Source organism: Acanthisitta chloris, unplaced genomic scaffold (genome assembly GCF_000695815.1).
Source record: "Acanthisitta chloris isolate BGI_N310 unplaced genomic scaffold, ASM69581v1 scaffold17442, whole genome shotgun sequence".
Classification (NCBI taxonomy): domain Eukaryota; kingdom Metazoa; phylum Chordata; class Aves; order Passeriformes; family Acanthisittidae; genus Acanthisitta; species Acanthisitta chloris.
The window spans coordinates 28,337-47,842 of NW_008662420.1; the positions used below are offsets into that span (position 1 = coordinate 28,337).

Genomic DNA, 19,506 nt, shown 5'->3' on the forward strand with positions numbered 1-19,506 from the left:
CACTCCTTGCTAAACTTATTCACTGTTCCCAAATTCATAATGGTGTAGCTGGGGAATTTAAATTGGTCTGTTATGGGATTATTCAGCCTCTTACCTATTTCCAACAAGTTTCAAGCCAGTTTGGCCTGTAAGGAAGACATGGAATTGTATCTCCTTGCGTATCTGGGGTTATTTTTTTCTATTAAAAATGGTGATTTGAAATATTTTAAATATCTCTGTCCCTATTTCCTCATATTTTCCTCTTTGAAATAAATAGAGAGTTGTGCATGTTGCCCTGAAAGAAGTTTCAATGTCATTCTCAGAGTAACTCAATGGAGCTGGAAACTCCCTTCCGTTTTCACCTCCAGACTGATTCATTCCCTAGAGAGGTATTGGGATATGGAAAGCTTTGCTTATTGAGAATTAGTTGGTTCCTTAGATAAATAAGACAAATGTTCAGGTACTTAAAATATTAGTTATCAGAAATGCAAGATCAATTCAAGATATTCATCCCCAGCTGCTGTGAATGGCAGCAACAAAAACTGTACCTTAAGTACATGCTGGTAGACTCTGAGCTTTCACAGAACTCCACAAAGCAGTTTCTCATACTTTCCAACAGACAGTATCACACCTTTTTCATATACTCCCTTTCCCACCACACTTTGATGTAAGGATTGTTTAAAATGGCTTCCTATATATTTTCTGGAAAAAAAACCTAGAAAATTGGAGGATGAAGCCCCATTTTTCCTTTGTATTGGGTGATACATCCAAGTGCCAATACAGACACTACTAGTGAGATCCATTCCGACTTGCAGCAGAATGGCTGTAACATTTACATAGTGTCTACCTTCTGTCAAAGGCCACAGGGGCTGTTAACAAAACCAACATGTGCACACATCAGACTGCACTATTTTATCAATAAAGTAGACACACACACAAAGCTACTGGGAAGAGATCCAAGATTTTCAACTCACAAGATGCAATTAATCTCCCAGGACCTGCAAATTGCACAAGGTCACATGACTGCTCAGGAGAGAGTAGTACATCCACCCATGCTTGCTTAGAGCCCTGCAAAAGTTCCTCCTGCCTATGCTTTATATGTTGTGAGATGACATCAGGGACTAAGATCTCGCTGTATGTTCATGCCCACACAAACAGATTTCTTGGCCCAGCCACAATGCATTTATTAGATGATACAAGATAGTTAGGAAGGCAGAGGAGGGTCATTATTGGCTATAAAACTTAAGAACAGGAATGATATGCTGTGTTGACTCATAGTGAGGTAGTATCGTCAATAACTCTTTGGATACTCCAAAGAGAAAACAAATGGTAACTGTGATTTGTCTTTAAATGAACAAAGCAACCAGCAGCCACACAGCAAAATATCTTTCAGAAAGCCTGCTGAGCTCCACCTCACTGATCTTCTCCTGGGAACTGCCCAAAGCAGGAAAAAGAGGGACAATACCCATGTAGTAGTGATAATAAAAGATTTGCCTCACCTAAAATACTGCATGCAGTTTTGGGCACCACAATATAAGACAGATATAAAGCTATTAGAAAGTGTCTGAAGGAGAGCTGCAAAGATGGTGAAGGGCCTGGAGGGGAAGCCATACAAGGAGCAGCTGAGGTCACTTGATCTGTTCAGCCTGGAAGAGAGGAGACTGAGGGGAGATCTCATCGCTCTGTACAACTTCCTCACAAGGGGAGGGGAAGTGGCAGTCGCTGGTATCTTTTGTCTCTGGCAACTGGTGACAGGACCCAAAGGAATGGCCTGAAGCTGTGTAAGGGGAGGTTTAGGTTAGATACTAGAAAAATGCTCTTCTCTCAGACCAGGGAAGCGGTCACAGCACCAAGCCTGGCAGAGTTCAAGAAGTGCTTGGACAATGCTCTCAGGTACATGGTGTGATTCTTGGGGAGGCCCTAATGCAGGGCCAGGAGTTAGATTAGATGACCCTTGTGGGTCCCTTCCAACTCTAAATATTCTGTGATCCTATGATTTTGTGACCAAACTGTTGTTGCATTCAATTATTTCAGTCTTTGGCTTTCTCAGCTATGAAGTTATATTTCACAGAGAAGTTGAGAAGAGATGGGCTCCTTCTCTTAAAAAAGGTGGTCTTGGAATAAGAAATACACCTTCTAAAACACCAACTTGGAACAGAAAATAATTCTGTTAAGAGGATAGAATTCACAATGTGTTAGTTTTTTTAAGTTGGTTGGTTGGTTTTTTCATCAGCTGGATAAATAGCTTAATATTGTTGTCAAATGTGTAGAAGTTAGCTAAAAAGAAGAAGGGATACTTAGAATAAAACAATCATTAGGAAAGAAGCTTGAATCATAGCCATGGAACTGTAGGTCAGAAGACCTTACGGGAAAACTTTCTAATGGGAAGATCTACAACACTGACTATTTTTATTTCACTCAAAAACTTTGATATGGTTTTCTATTGCCATACACAAAACTATTTTAAAATCTTTAGATCTAGGCAGTGACCAAACCCATTATTTGTAGGGCACTAGCTGTTGATATTTCATTTTACTGTGTAGAACAACATACTAGGCAAAATGGATTTTCAGATTCATCATTCTCATTAACTACCAAGTTGACCCCAGCCTGCTTATGACACCATACTTTTATTATTTTAAAAGAAATCTAATGAGATAAATATGAATCTGAAATATGTATTTTAATCTAAGAAATTAAATTAAATTGGCCGACTTGTTTGCACATTCACAGTTATGAGGGAATGGATTAGATCTTAATAGTTTCTGCTGCTGGGAGTCAAAATGTACTTGATTTGTTTTCAGAGTTATTTGAATTTTTAAATCTGCCTTTAAAGTAATCGTTAAAATAGAGTTTAAGGGCCAAACACACTTTTAAAGCTTAGAGATATGGAAAAGTATAGTCTCCCACTATAGCAGTGGTTGCACCACTGAGCATACAGCAAGTCACTGACTTTGATCAGCACCTTCTTTGTCACAGTATCTGTGGATGAATATTACCTGCAGGTTACAGACTAATGATGAACTTTCTATTTTATTGCCCTCTCATGCATCAAATCAAATCAGTTGTAACCCAAAAAACAGGACACATGAAGTGAGAAATCAAGCACTATTTGATCCAGCTCCACCTATTTTGTGCCAGGTGACTTCATGCTGCCTCATGGGAAAATGGGCACAAAAATAAAGGACAGGAGTACCAGCAGAACTAGGCTGCAGGTGGACAATTAGCCCCTGACAGCATGGCATCCTTTTGGACAGCCTCGTCCCACCTGCAGAGCATTACTGCAGCCTCTCTAATCACTTATTTTAGGAGCTTTTGATATCTCTTTTCTGGTGAGCAGCAGAGAGATCAAATGGCCCCACTGGCATGATCCCATAACCACAGCCAGGAGAGAAGGTATGCAACAGCAGTGTGGGAACGTGTGAGATCCAGATCTGGCTCCTAGAGAAAAAGAGAGGAGAACAACCACAACAGTTGTATGAAGATGCAAAAGACCTGATGAATCTTATGTATATAGGACTTCTAGCCTAAAAGACACTTTCTTCTTGCATTGGCCTAACCTAACATAGCTGACCTCTGGCTCCCACTCCACTGTGGCAGTACTCCTGTTTCCAGACATGCAGGAATGTATTACACTGACCTCTCAGAATATTTCATCTGGGATTTCACATAGCACTGCAGTCACATTCTAACAACACTGTCCATTATCTCAGTATCAGCTGTAAATGCAGTGAAGCTGCATGATCCTGAGCCAGAGTGACAGTTCTTTTACAACTCTTACTAAGCAAAGATGTGGCTGAGCACAGTCTATACCTGGGTTATGTTAAGCAAATGCTTCAACTAGGAAAGGTGCTGCTCCATGGTTCCACTCTAGGAGTAATTTTCAACCAGTACTTCAGGCCATCCTTCTAGACAGTGAAGAAAAGCATCACAAGTGGCTTTGAATGCAAAGGCAGACGTAAAGAAAAAGCCTGAACTCTGCATTGCTCCATTACCATTTGACCAACAAGCTGCAGGCAGGCCACCTCATCTTTCCTCTTATACTGTGGACAATTTTGTTCAGTTCCTGGGATAAAAATGAAAACAGCTTCAGGATGTTTTTAGCTTGCAGTTCATTTTCCTCGTCTCTCTTCCCAGCAAAAGAGAACAGCTGAAGTGTGCATGCAGGTGCATTAGTTTGAAGGAGCAGAAGCAAAAGTGCTCCTAGCCCACTAAAGCTGTACCAGACCAGGGGAATGTAATTACCACCTTACAGTCAACTGCATGTGCATACCTTGTATTTTGATTTCTCCTTCCAGTGGCTAACATCATAAAAACACTACAAAGCACTGGAAATAGAAGTACAGTGCTTTAACCCAAGAGCAGATGCTCTGCACTCACTACAGATGGATCTCTTGGCAAACGCATACTCAGTATGTCACATCTGGCTTCTCACATCCATGAGCCTCTTTCTTTCAAGGCCGTCTTTGTATAAACACCAGTATGATGCAAAATCTTTACCTCTAGTTTAAAAGTGGCAAAGTGGCATCAAACAGTTCTGTGACATCAAATAAACAGATTGGTCTTTCTAGCCTACTTCAAAATCCGTGTTACATTGAACATCTTAGTGTAAAAAACTATCTGACATTTGACTAACTCCTTCATACAGTAAGGACTTGATACTACGAAAGGAGTGTATTTACAATAGCTTTGTTCTTGCAAATGTCACTCAAGCATCATCAGTAGCATAGCAGCAAACCACCTGCCTGCCATAGCATTCTGTTAACAAGTGGATGGAAAGGATGCATTGGGAAGCAGAGAGGTAGGAGATTATTTGATCGTTCTCTCAGGAGCTACTTTGGTAAAGACTTGCACTAGGCTTTCAAAGGAAATTCTGTCAAATACAGAGGTAGTATATTTTAGCTATATTGTTCTTACAGATGGGATGTGAGACTGACTAGTTTAGAAAACTTCAAAAATAACTGCAGAAATTGAAAATCCCACCCAGAACACATACCCATACCTGACAGATTAATGCATGTATTTAGCTTGTGTGGAAAGGTTCTGCTAGCAGGGAAGGGGCTATAGGGGTGGCTTCTGAGAAAATCTGCTAGAAGCTGTCCAAGGAGCAAATGCCAGCCAGCTCCAAGAAGGACCCACTACTGGCCCAGGTAGTGCCTCTGGGGTAACATGTTTAAGAAGTGAGGGGAAAAAAAAGCACCTGGCAACTTCAGACAGAAAGGAATGAGAATATGTGAGGGAAACAGCACTGCAGACACCAAGGTCAGTGAAGAAGGCAGGGGAGGAGGTGCTCTAGGTGCTGGAGCAGAGATTCCCCTGCAGTCCCTGGTGAAGACCATGTTGAGCCAGGCTGACCCCTCAAACCACAGAAGGAGAGAAGAGGATGCAGGTTTGCTGGCAGGACTTGTGATCCCACAGGAGGCCCACACTAATGCAGTCTGTTCCTGAAGTCTGTTTTCTGAATCCCATGGAAAGGATCCACACTGGAGCAGTTCATGAAGAACTGCAGCCTGTGGGAAGGACCCACACTGGAAAAGTTTGCAGAGGACTGTCTCCTATGGGAGGGGCCTCATACTGGAACAGGGGAAGAATGTGAGGAGTCATCCCCCTGAGGAAGAAGGAGCAGTGGAGACAACATGTGATGAACTGACCATAGCCCCCATTCCCTTTCCCCCTGTGTTGCGGGGGACAGAGGACAGAGAAAATTGTGAGTGAAGTCAGGCCTGGGAAGAAGGCAGGGGTGTTGGAAAGGTGTATTAAGATTTAGTTTTTATTTCTCATTACTCTACTCTGATTTGCTAGGTAACAAATTCCATTAATTTTCCCAAGCTGAGATTGTTTTGCCTGTGACAGTAATTGCTGAGTGATTTCTCCCTGCCCTTATCTCAACCCACAGACTTTTGGTTATATTTTCTGTCCCCTGTCCAGATGAGGAGGGGAGTGATAGAGCACCTTTGGTGGGCATGTGGCATCCAGCCAGGGTCAACCCATCACAATGAGAAAAACTTAGTGGCTGTTCAGCATGTTTTTGCTTTCCAGAGTCTAGGGATGACAGAAACATAAAAGAGGAAAGATAAAAGCTCGGCATGTTTTAAGCTTTCTAAATTTTTCAACTTGATCATCTGGTCTATGTCACTGCAGCTTTGGGCTGCAGTGGGGACTGCTGCTCCAGAACTGAAGTACACAGCTCCTTAGTCACAGCACTTTACTATCACATCACACGTGCTCTGCTCTGCACCTTTCAAGACAGATGAGAGTTATGTAAGAGCTAACTTCCTAAGGACAAAGTAACTGACTTAAGAGCTGTCTCACTAACAGAAGGCACTGCAGAGTGACTTAAAAGTGGCACAGAGAAGTTTGCAATCTGTTGCTACTCCCTGATTTCCAGATAACCAAGTTCAGTTTGCAAGCAGAATGAGCACCCCTCAAGGCTCAACAGACAGCTATTACAGACCAGCTCAGCCAGAGTGCTCCATCCTCAGTGACAGCTCAGCAATCAGGTTCTACAAATCAATAGATTTTTAGAAAAGCTCCATATCTCATGTTAAACCTCAAATTCTTTTCATCTTTTGTAACATCAACACTACTAAGTTTCCACACCCATCATGATCACTGTAACACTCAGCTCCCTTTAGCAAGCTTGTTGTGGACTCACTGTGTGGCTTTTGAGTACAGTTAAACCTGCAAAGCAGGAACAGCTAAGCACACCATAATTTCTTCACATCATCTGTGAAAGTGCACAAAACTAGACACCATTCCCTTCAACTCCTGGTTCATAATCAGTGAAACATGAAATCAGTTGCTCACCTTTTGATCCAGACTGTAGGCCAAGATCCACTCCTCCTGCTTGGGGTGGAAGAGCAAACTCTGGATATAGAAGTTCAAACGGTACTTCTGGTAGGTAGCCCCTTCATCAGAGCTGATGAGGATGCTGCTCTCAATCTCTGGATCACTAAGCAGCATGATCTAAATAGAAAAATGGAGAGAAAAGAGTGTTAATGGAAAAGTGAAACTGAACATCATTTAAAAGTGAGGTCATACAACATTGACTCCTATTAGATGCATTCAGAACATCACTCAGCAGTGTAACAGCCCATAGAATTTCCCAAATAGGATGTTTTTTAGTGTTTCAGTTTCTCTTTTTTCTTTTTGGCAATTCACTTTTTTCATTTTAATTTTATCCAGATAAAATCAGAAAGCTCTGCAAGAATGAAAAATGCTGTGTTGGTATCAAAGCTGATTTTTGTTGCATAGAACAACTTCAGACAGCCACACCAGGCTTTCCTGTACACTTTACCCTACCACCTCTCTTTACCAGACGTGGAATCCTCTCCCCAGAAGTAAACAGAGCACTCCTGAGATTTAAGGCTCATTATTTGGCAGCTTGCAAGCTATGAGTGAAAGTATCACCTCACTGGAAATACAGAATACTTACCTGGATCAGCTGCTGGCATCTGAAGATAGTCCATGTGCACATGAGCAAACACTGATACATGATCTCATATATCACACTTCCAATTTGTTCAGTAAGAGATATTAATTCACTCAGTGCAAACATAATTTTCACCAAGCATAGGAAAGTGTATGACCTCAATTTGTACAGAGAGGAAAACACTTCCGAGCCTCTAATTTTAATTAGAAAATTATTACCAATATTTTAAAATGGGTTGATTCCACACTATCAGACAGCATGCCCTACATAAACGTTATCAAGAAAAATGTTGTGGAAACATTAACACCATCTCATTAACATCTGGAGAAAACGACTTCACATTAAAGCAAATGCCAGTACCATAAAATAAAGGCAAACAGTGGGAAATAAATTAGAACTGTTCTAAATGCAGGAGGTTATTGATACAGCAGCTGAATCAAATATAGAAACTGTCTTTCCGCAGGAAAACAGATGCAGGAATGGCCTTTTTTAGCTCACTGTAGAATGATCAGCTAGCTGAGATCTGCTGCAGTTTTGTTACACTCTCATGTCCATGGTAACTTTTCCTATCCAGCTTCACAGAGCTCCATCTTCAAGACTGCGATAGGGAAACACATTAATTTCGACAGCAAAAATCAGTTACAAGGAATGGTGAGACCCTTGGTATGCTAGACGTTGATCAAGCAAAAAAAATTCAGTGCTTGTTTAATCTTAAGCACCTCATTAACTCTGCGAAGTCACCAAGGGAAAGTGAATATAACATAAATGGTTTCTGATGCTTTCCATTAAGAAATGAAAAGCTGAACTAGAACTGAATATTTTCCCAGGGTAAAGCCATCTCTATGAATCCAGCTTGAGCTGAAAGCTCCTTCAACATCCCTCACATATATCACTTCCCAGCCCCAAAAGACAATCTCCACACATTCCCACAGGAAGCCACACAAGTCCTGAAGATGTGCACTTGCATTGTGCCCTGGTGCACAGTCTGGGGATTTAGAAACATTCCCATAGGCAACTGACACCCTGGGAATTAGCCTTGAGAATAGGTCTCAAAGGTTTCCACCTAGAAGGAAGCTTTGGTACATTTCTTCTTTTTAATCAGATCAAAATATCTATTTCATTTTTCCCCAAACAGTAATGGGTTCATCACTACTTCAAGATATTTTTTTCTGTCACTTGTGACTTAGACTGAAAGGACATTTTGTTCCCCAAGCATACCCCTCATCATCTAAAGCATATTGCTTATAAGAGAACTGTAACATAGCTCAGTAAAAACCACTTGCTTCTGCAGAATGGATGAAGGATGTAAGGTTGCCCATATAACAAGATAATCCAGAGAAATCTTTAAAATAAAACATACTTCAGAAATAAAAATATTTTCCACCTGATGTCATAAAAGGCTATGAAGCTAACAGTGCTGTATATTCAAAGGTCACTGTTGGATTTCTGCCCCCAAATAAGGAGCACAAGACAGCTAACAGTGGCATGAACCTGAAGTGATACACACGCAAAACATCCACTCTGCCCTTTCATATGTGATCTGCAACACTTCAGTGGATAGTTCAGGAAACGGGTCAGATGAGACAGAAGAGGTGGTATTTCCACCAGATGGTTCACAAAGCTGGGCAGTTTGTTCTGGTTGTGTAACAGTGGTTGAAGATCAGATAATACAACCATCAAGCTAGGAAAGGGGGAAGAGTCTAATAGTCATACCTAGTGGTAAGTGACACCACATAAGTCACACACTGCCCCTGCCACCTTCACCCAGTTCCAATATCAACTCTCCATTCTTCAAATGGAGGAATGAACATATCAACATCTCTGTTGTCATCTATCCTCTTAGGCAAGGCTGATCCTACACAGAGCAGGATGGAAGAAACAGGAGGCTCAATCAGAGTGAAAAACAAAAGACCACCAGCAGCCATGCAGCTAGGACTGGCACCGAGGTTTGTTACGTGGCAAGCCAGAAAAGAAGAGTGAGAGACTCTGGGCTTTGTTTTTTTCCTGGAAGCTACAGAGGGAGGAGGACTTTTAGCAGGGGAAATAGCAAGACATTTGTCAAAGGCCTGAAACCACCTCTTCTCATTATTGGAGCAGGACAAAGGATCCACCCTGGTAAGTGATTTAGATTAATCACTTTTCATTAAGAGACAATAAACAAACTCCAGTCAGAATGAGCATTTCTGCCAGCATGCTGTGTTGCCATTTATAATTGCCATAAGGAATAGCAAAGGAGCACCAGAGAGTTGTCAAATGTAATTTATAGGGTTTTAAGATCTAATCATTTTCTATAATATTACATTAAATGGCAGTCTTTATTTAAAAGGAAATTACATTTGACCTTGCTACAATCTAGATTATATATATATATATATACACACATATATACATATATATACCCACATCTATAAAATATTATTTTTAGTTGCTGTCTTCTCTAGTTTAAGTGGAGAGGGGAAGAGGAGGCAGAATTGGTTACTGCTACGGGTAAGTCCCTGGAAACATACTTGAGACAAGGTGGTTTATGCTGCATATGTTTTCCTGACCTCCAGAATTCAGTGAACAATGAATGGCAAGCACCAGACAAGACAAACCAGGCTGAAAATCAGACTGAGCTTCAGGTAGTTCCTTAGGAATGGATGCAGAGTAAGAGGCTGTCTGGGACATGGTGCATCTCCTTCAAAGTAGGAGATCTGGGGACAGTGATGACTCATACAGAGCTGTTTTGAATGGACTTCAGTTGGGCAGAACACCAGACACCAGCTGGGGAAGCACACAGAAGGAAGATGGTATGGAGAGACCACCTTGCAAGAACAATATTAACTACAATGAATGGACTGAGATCTTCAGTACACGAGCAGAAAACATATCCAGCTCTGAACACTTCAAGGCAATTTATTCCAGGAAATAAACAGCACAAGCTACAGGCAAAAAGAACAAGGAGGGGAGGTGTCATACCTATACCTGACATGATATATTAAGTACACCAACCGCAGTATTAGTTAAGAGTAATTCACATTTTTTGGAGAGCATGTAGAACCCTTAAAGGAGCTCTGAACAAATGCAGAAGTGAGGAGGAAGGAATAGCACAAAGCCACTAGAAAGACCTGCCCTCTGATGGGGCTAATAACTAACTAATTATGAATCTGAATTCCTGCTACCCTGATTAAATTTCCAGGTGTGTCACTGGGTTAATACTAGCACCTTCCATCAGTATTGCTTTCACATAGGCTATGTGCAGGTGGATGAGTTAAGATGGTCACACATTTCTCTTTGTCTTCTCCAAGCTAGTCAGGCACAAAGACAACTATGATCTGGAATACTAAACTGTACCAGAAATGAACTAGCACAGTTCTCACAGGCACAATGCTACATTACACCTAGACTCTACAGGTATAGAGCTACAGGTAGCCAGAGCTTGTATTTGCCTGAATCTGTCTACTGCACTTATGCCAAAGAATCCCCTGTAGCTTGGCACTTAGTTCTTCCCTCAGTACCCTTCACAGCTTGGCTAGCTTGGCACATTACCACTATCCTTCCTCTTCTGCACCTGAGGCACAAGAACACACATAATGTTATTACCTGTATCCATAGCATCAGATTCAAAAGCTTTAGCACCACTCTTGCTCCCTGGCTCTGTGTTATCCCAACACAACAGAGATCTGTTTTGTACACAGCTGAATTTGTTAATAAACCAACTTTGGACAAAAAAACAACAAAACAACATGCCACATAAAGAGCAATTTCATTAATATGCTTTCAATGAATCTTTTTATTTTTCTCAACCAACATAAATTTTCACTTTAAATTACCCAAGTGCTTCTCTAAACCAGAACAGAGCAGTTTTATAGGTACAGTATCAGTAGCAGTAGTACCATTGAGCTACATTAGTGGGAAGCATCCTAGTAAATGAATAAAGAAGACAGGTTCACATAAATGCCTTTTGTTCTGAGAAATAAGTAGACAGCATTAAACCATTGTGTACTTCCTCCTGATTGTTCTCATCACTTTAATGCACTTTTCATAAGTGATCCTTTTCAGAGGTCCCGGTCACATTCTCATTTGCCTATATAAAGTGCTATTCTAAAAAGAAATAAAACGGTTTTAAAAAAAAAGCACCATTAAAAAAAAAAATCTGCACAAGCCTCTACAGCTACAAAAGAAACCCAGCTCCTTAGCAAAGCATCAGAATTTGCTCTGTACCACTTCAGTATCGTCCTCTGCAGCTGAAAAGGGAGTTCTACCACAAATACTGCTGCAAAGACAGAAACTTGAGTTTTCATATTTACACTTCATAGTGATCTCTGTATTGAATGTGCTCAGTGAAAAGACTTCTTTTGGGTTTTTTTTGGCCTCCTCCCACTAGCCCCTCAACTTAGAAACACTTTTGATCCTTCCTAAAGCCAGGCTACATCTACATCAACAAGGAGAAAACACAAATCTGATTTTTTAAAAAAGAAAAGATATTTTTGGTCTTTCTTTTCCATTTGCTTTAAAACATTTGAAGGATTGTATGGTCCCACAAGACCTAGGAGGCCAAGCCTAATTCCCACAAAGTTCCATATTAGCTTTGACTTTAAAAAGCCAAGATGTTTCAACAATTTATGCTGAAATGTCAATGCAAACGGCAGATTTTTACTTTGTTTGGATTTATGATGTCCTTTTCTCCTTTTGAAACTGAAAAACCAAAATCCAATGACATTTAAAGGCTTAAAGATACAAACCCCATTTTCTTCCTTCAAAACATCAGTTCATCAAAAGTATGTTCAATATGAATAGTTTGGAATTCTCTTATGGGAAAAGTAATTTTTACTGCTGAGGCATTTTAGATCAAATGTTTGACCATCTAAAACTTCTCACTGACAAATACTTGTTTATTCATTCTCCTCCCATTCTTTCTCTGTCCTGCATCATTACTACAAATTACTTTCCCTGCAGGCTAAAGGATGCCCTTGGAGGTACAAGCACAACCTCAACCTCTTAGCACACAGCTACACAGGATATCTGAAGCTCTTCTCTGCCAATCCCATGGAGGACAGGTGCAACTCACTGCAAAGAAAATCTCATCCTTTTTTTCTTCTTTTCTCAACACGTGTCAGTCCAATTTAAAAAACTTCAGTTTAATTAAATCAGCCCCAACCCCCCAGAGACAAATAAAAACCCAAGAAGTATTGGTGTAACAAGTAACTGTTTCCTTACCAACAAAAGTGAAAGCAATATAAATCAGCTAAGCTAAAGATCCTTTCATGATTTGTTTTAGTTTAGAACGTACACCTTAACTTTATACAAATTTTCACAGAAGATGTTCAGAGAAGGCTAAATAACTGCTCATTGCCCTGTAGATATAGTGACCTCTGCAATAATCAGGGGAAAAGGAAAGCAACCTCTGTTTTCCAGTCACCAAGCGTATCAGTCAGACAGGAAAAAAATGGGACATGTCAGAGATAAAAATCTGTTCAAAAGAGAAATCCTATGTATTTAAATACAAGAAAAGCAATCTACTCCATTATTTAGTGATCAGCAGCTGTGACAAGAGGGACATCTGCTCTCCGGGAAGCCAGACAAGACAGCCATGAGGAGGGCAACAGCTTTCACATAATTACTTACTTTGTGTCCCAAAAGAAAAATGCTCAGTGCAATCCCTTGTATTAGCCCAGACCCAGAGCTTGTTCTTCCCTCACGTGTCTTAAAAACTTCCTTAATGTTAAGGATAACCTGTGGGCATCAGCCAAGCAGTAAAGGTGCACTGAGCTTTCATGAGAGGGGTAGTCTGGACCTACCCCATTTCAACTTCTTGTAACTTCACTTCTTATTGCCTGAATTTTAACATTAATGGCAGATTTAATTAATGAATATAGCACCAGATCGCCAACTTTCAGAACCATAGCACTGTAATCTTAAAGGATGAAGTGCACTGCACTCACTTTATAAGGGTTTATGAAGCATGTGTTATAAAAGTACCTCAACCATAAGGCTTTTATACCTTGGCACTCACTTCAATACAATCCCATAAAATCCAAGCAATCTTTAAGTGTTAAAGGTGACTTTCACTACTGTATTTATTATTGGATAATGAAAAATTACTCAGACACCCCTAGAAGCTGAGCAATGAAATAAGAGTTTCCTGAGACATTTGCATTGGGTCTGCATTATATGTACCATGACCAAAGAACCAAATAGCTCTCTCAAGACATTTCAGGTACTTCATGCTAACCTCTCTCCAGAACTTCCTTCCCATTAGGACTTCTTTGCAATTACAAACCAACCTCTACTCTGCAGGATCCCATTGCTTGTCACTGAACTTTCCAGAGGTCAACTGCTGTTTCTGTAAGCATTCAACTGCTGTGAAGGACCTCCTCTATAGACTCTTCCAGCTGTGCTGGAGACTGACAGCTCTCTAATCCACTAAAATGTTTTGAGAAGACAGCACAGATCTCTGACACCGGCATCAGGGGGATCTTTGCAGAACTGAGAGAGAATGATCAGAGCACATGATGCTCTTCAGGTTACATGCAGGTCCTGTGTAGAATGTTTTGCCTTTTATGGAGGGTACATGAAAGAAGAAAACTGTTACTAGAAAGAAAATTATAACCTATAAAATTAAAACTTTTTTTTTAATCTAAAGCAGCAGGGTCTTTTTATGATACTTCAGCACAGAAGTGGGCATTGATGCAGTGCATCAAATGAGGATCAGCACCACCTTGCCTTCTCTGTACTTGTACATCAGCCCACTGTACTTGTTTACAGTGAGTAACTCTGGTTAACTTTTGCTAACCTCTAATTCAATGCTAACCTCATATTCAATTATATCCAGATTATAATTACAATTAAGAGGCTTTTGGCACTGCAGCCATACCTGCCATAAATTGCCATACCAAAACAAAACACTTCACAGATTTCCAAGCTCTCACACCCCATTCCCTATGGAGAGAGCACTTCATTTAATCACCACCTCCAGCAGCTGTGCAAGAGCACAGATGAACCTTGCAGGATGCCCTGAGGATCAGGAGAAAATCAGGGCTAAATTGGATATAGAGCAAGAGCTCTTCAAGGAAAACCACTCTGCCATCCTCACTGGCAGGTAGGAAATGAAAATATATCATGGCTGTAAGACTTAGGCAAAATCAGAGCTGGGAAAAGAACACAGATACTCTAAGGCTGCCATCCTAACCTGCCTACAATGCTAAATGCCAGGCTGGATCCAATTTGCATGCACAGGAATGGAATAAGCCATCGTACTAGACCCAACAAAGCAGAACGTCTTATATTTGTTTCGTTGCTAAGCAGGTCAGAACCCTCTTTCTCTTGCCTTCTTGGCACTGGACACATGTACTTTTCACTTTTAATTACAAGGCACAGCAAGCATTTGCTTGTAAAATTTCAGGTGCCAGTGGGGATGGAAGCCATCCAAAATGCATGTGTTTGGCCTGGCAAAGACTGACTGATTGGCAACAGCCACATGTTTGGTTGTAAAACCTTTTCACTGTCACAGCAAAGCAGCATTTACCCAAGGTTACTCCAGCCCATTACACTCTTGTTACAGCTGCACATCCTCCAGCTCCCCACAGATCATCAGATCAAAGTCCTCTGCCACAGTAATCCCACCTTCCTGAGGCCACTTCAGTGCTGTGTGCTGTTCAGCTATTTTGCCAAAGGCTTTTCTGTGTCACAGCCTGTTCATGCATAGTTCTCCTCCACAAACTATCCAAATGGGCTGCAAACATCACCACTTATGACTGGTTTTGTATATCCAGTTTGACCAGCAATTCTATGACTGGGTCTGGACCAGAAGTAGAAGAAACCTCAAGTGGTGACCTTAGGCCCCAACCAGTGCTTCCAAATGAATGTAAAGCTTCTGATCTATATTATGATATTGCTCTGCCATGCAGTATTTCTGCATAGCATTGTTCTGCATGATGCCTTTCTTCACTCTTCTCCATTCTACACAGGAAAGCCCTAGCAGTTACAACATCTGACACATTGTCTTGTGGCCACCAGCTTTTTCTAGTGACAGGGAACAGCTCCGATCCCAAACTGTGTTCACAGAAAGAGAAAAGCAGCATTCACTGTTATAATTATATGCTATTTGAGTAAATGCATGGTTGTGCTATTCTCCATAGAACTACAAAGTAATTTTCACCATTATAGTAACTTACCGTGTAAGCAGAAATAGTTACAGAAAATAATGTTATCAGTAAGGAGAGGCTGTGTGCACCACAGCTGCTGGAACTGAGAACACCATTTATATAAAAACACTCCTCTGATTATAGGTCTCACTTGGGAGAACACTTTACATGTGGGTATAAGTTTACTCACAGTAGTTGCCCCATTACACAAAACAAAAAGATGTGCATGGATAGTTACTCATGGGGGTAAACTTTTGCAGCCCATATACAGCAGTGTATTTCATTTGAGGATAGTAGAGTGTTTCATGACTCTATAGAAAAATAAAAATGGTGTTATGTATCTCCCTTGAGGCCATTAAACCTGGATACAATTTTAAATGCATCGTTGATTCTCCTTTGCTTACCCACTTTATTTTTCTGCTTTTTAGTCAGATTGCAGAGAGAACATGTACAACGCTCAGCTTTATCACTGCTCACATCCAGATGCTTATGATCTATCTCAATTTACTTACCTGGTATCTATTACTCATGTCCCTCACTGTCCCGAATAATATACTTCTCTTCCTAACATGTCCCCAATGGAGGAAGTCAAAGAGATGGGAGAAGGTCTACCATTCTCTAGATAAAAGGCTGAGGCCCTCAAATGTTAAAGGTTAATGTTATAAAACCCGATGGTATCACAGTGCTCTGCATGGTAGTACTCAGTTCTCAGCTATCCACTGTGGTTGCAAGCTCTGCATGCTAACTCAGGTGACAGAGATTCCAATAAATGGGAAGGTTCAGGACCTAGGAACAGGATTCACAACTACCAGCTCACTAGCTTTGACATTTTATATTAGATTTAATAATTAGTTCCCAATGTTACAGTCCTTGCAGGTTTATGGCTGCAATTACACTCTGAGAAGATGAGAGACTGCCCCAGTGACTCTAAACTACAGCCTCAATGTTCTATTCCAACAGGGTCACTGATACCCCACAGCCATGGGAAAATCACATATTTGCCTTTCCATATGCTTCCATGCAAATACATGAGCTCTGCTCACTGCAGTGTCCTGAAGCACTAGTGTAAGAGGAAATGGAATTGGAAGATGGGACAAAGGTTTTACCTGCAACACAGCCATGACACATTGATTTAAGAATCAATTGGCCAAAGTCAGAAAATTGCCAAGTTTACTACGTCTTTCCACTGACTTTCAAGTCCTGAGCACTGCATTCCTTGCTCCGCTCACATCTCTGAGCACAGTTGCTTCATGAGTTTTGGTGCTTTCTTGAAGTCAATTTTAAGATCATGTTGGTCTGCTATGAGATGGTCCCAAGGGAGGCAAAAGACAACAGGTAAGTTTTTTTGTCAGAAAAAGGACAACCTAGTTTGTTACAACAGAGAATTAAAATATTATAGGACCCACTGTAAAATGAAACACCAATCTCTCCTCAAAGATATAATGCCTGGTCTAAGTGTTGATTCCCCAGATTTATAAGAAAACTATAGCCTGAGTTTCCTCTAACTGCATCTGTAAACCACTTAGAAAATCCCTATCATTACTTCCGGACTCCTGCAAGGTCTGTCTGTACGCAATGAAAAAAGGCATTTTAGGACAGATAGGGTCAAGGGCAATGAACTCCAACTGATGCAAAAAGAAGACTCATGCACTCTGAGACATGTGGAAGTATTTGTCTAAGTTCTAGCCCAGAGAAGCTCCATGCTGAAGAAAAACTGATCCTACCACAGTCACAGAAGGGTTTCCAGTGCTGCTTGAGATAAAACATTTTACACAGAATTGATGCACCAGAGCTGACATTAGAGGCACTGCATTTCCACTCTAAGAGGCAGATGTGCACATACAGCCAAAACTGAGACTTGTGGCAGCATGTGCCCTGAAGAGTCTGCTAATTTAGTTTATTAAAAATGAGAATTCACTCAAAAATGCTAAACTTCTCCATTCCTCACTTTGTAGAAGAATGAAATGAAAAGATATTTTGCCACATATTACTGGGTTTGGGGCTTGGGGTTGCCAGGGGGTGGGGGAGGATTTTCCTCAAAGGAAAATAACTATTGGTGAACCAGCTCTTATCACTAAAGATCAAGGTCAGCACATTATATGGTCCCACCTGCCCCTTTTCCAAGAGTGTTCTCCACCCATTCTATTACTTTTCCTCTTTTTTAGTAACAGGACATGGTGACTCGTTACTGTTGATTGATTATCCTGCTGTCTGTGAAGCACCATTCCCCTCCTCGTTAATTCAAAACTACCTCATTTTTCATACTTCATAAATTAATATATTATTGGAGCTGCAGCCGTAAATGAGATGGCCATGTTTCACAGATAGGTAGGGAGGATGAAGAAAGGAAGAAAGTCTCATAAACCTGCCCTACCTTGGGACCTGCAGCTCTGTTCACCCTGCTGACAGGCTGGGTGGTAAATACAGGCAGCCCTGCACAAGGTGATGCATCTTGGCAGCTCCTCTTTCCCCTGTAACCAAGGCAGGTTACCCTGAAAGCTCACACAGGTCCACTCTGCCTTCATAAAAGCAATGGCCATGCTTCATGACAAAATTGCAGCTTTATTTTAGTTGGTATTATAACTTCTGATCTGTGCTTTAACACTTGCTGGCTAAATTAAAGAAAACTACCTCTTTTTTTCTGACAGTCAGCTCTGGGAAGTCTACATCTGAAAACCACTCCAGTTTTACCCCATCTCTTCTCTTTAAGACCTAGTAATATACCTAGGGGTCTATAGGGCCTAGAACCTACCAATAAAAGGTGAAGTAGACAGAGAGTGCAACAGGAGAGATGAACTGACTTTTAGGAAGCCAGAAAAGGCAGCCCTGCATAGACATGTACCATTATCCCGCCAAGCTTATAACTATTGCCTGTTAGCTGTCTTTTTGCTCCAAAAATTGTTTGTTATGAAAACAAAGCTGACATATTGGCTTGGGTTGCTCCATCTATCTACCTCACAATTTGAAGCTCTGACCATTCCAGTAGACAAATGAAGTGCTGTGAGACCCTCCTCAACCAATTTTAGGGCTAGGTGGGGGTTTTTTGGATGATGGGCCTGGGAATTATATGCTTAAAGTGGTAGACACCTACATTTACCATCCACAAACAATACCCAACAAACACAGCTCACCTGTTTGGCTCTTGCACACAAAGCAACCTCAGGAAAGCATGCATGGAAAATAAGTCACAGGATTTGAATTCTGAGTTGCCTTTTCCTAAAATCTGTGCCTGCCTTCGTTTAAGTGGCCAAGTTTTTTCCAAAAAGCCCCAACCAGCATCTAAGCATGGATTTCAGGATCACAATTCTAATCCTTGACAGAAAAATGACAGAGCAGCTGTCTGACCAATTTTTCTTATTTTACTTATACATCTTGTGTCTACATGCTTACTCCTATCAAGTAAACTTGCAATCTCTGTGAAGGCTAAAATGAAATTTATTTAACAAAACATTTTTCATAAAGCTAACTTAGACAACCCTCATTTTATTCCCTATCTTTACTAATTAAATCCTGCATTAGGTTTCCATTCTTACTTACCTCAGCACTAACCAAACATATATTAAATGAGTTCAGAAACCCATGAAAAATGCAAGTATATACTCTTGGAATATATAAGTGCAAAGACACAAAACACAGATGCATGAAGGTATACTAAGATAGTCCTAATTCTGGAGTTTTGTAATATATGAACTTTTTTTTCTTCATGAACAGTGAAATGACAGCTTTCAATGTCAGACCTTTAAGATGGGTATCTGTTTCCATTTATACCTATCTGTCTTCTAACCCTTCCCCTTCCATCCCCATTAAATAACACCATATGGGAGCACTTTGTTAATTATCTCAATTGCATTTATTTTTAGAAACAGGTGATGAGCAATGGGTGAAGTTCAGTGGGATCTAGGATTTTTCTCTGTGTTTGTTTTTTAATGCATCTGCTTCTTGAGAGAATTAACCGAGAAAACCAGCAGG

At 40.7% G+C, this 19,506-nt stretch overlaps 1 protein-coding gene across 1 annotated transcript in view; it reads right to left on the reverse strand.

Annotated features, from left to right (window-relative positions):
- Positions 1–19,506, reverse strand: part of LOC103798344 (VPS10 domain-containing receptor SorCS3-like) — a gene marked incomplete at its 3' end in the record, with an annotated part of 107,357 nt that overhangs the window by 19,122 nt on the left and 68,729 nt on the right. Inside the window, exon 4 of the mRNA XM_009070599.1 lies at positions 6,787–6,945. Within this exon, the coding sequence (XP_009068847.1) occupies positions 6,787–6,945 (159 nt within the window). The remainder of the gene's footprint in view (positions 1–6,786; positions 6,946–19,506) is intronic.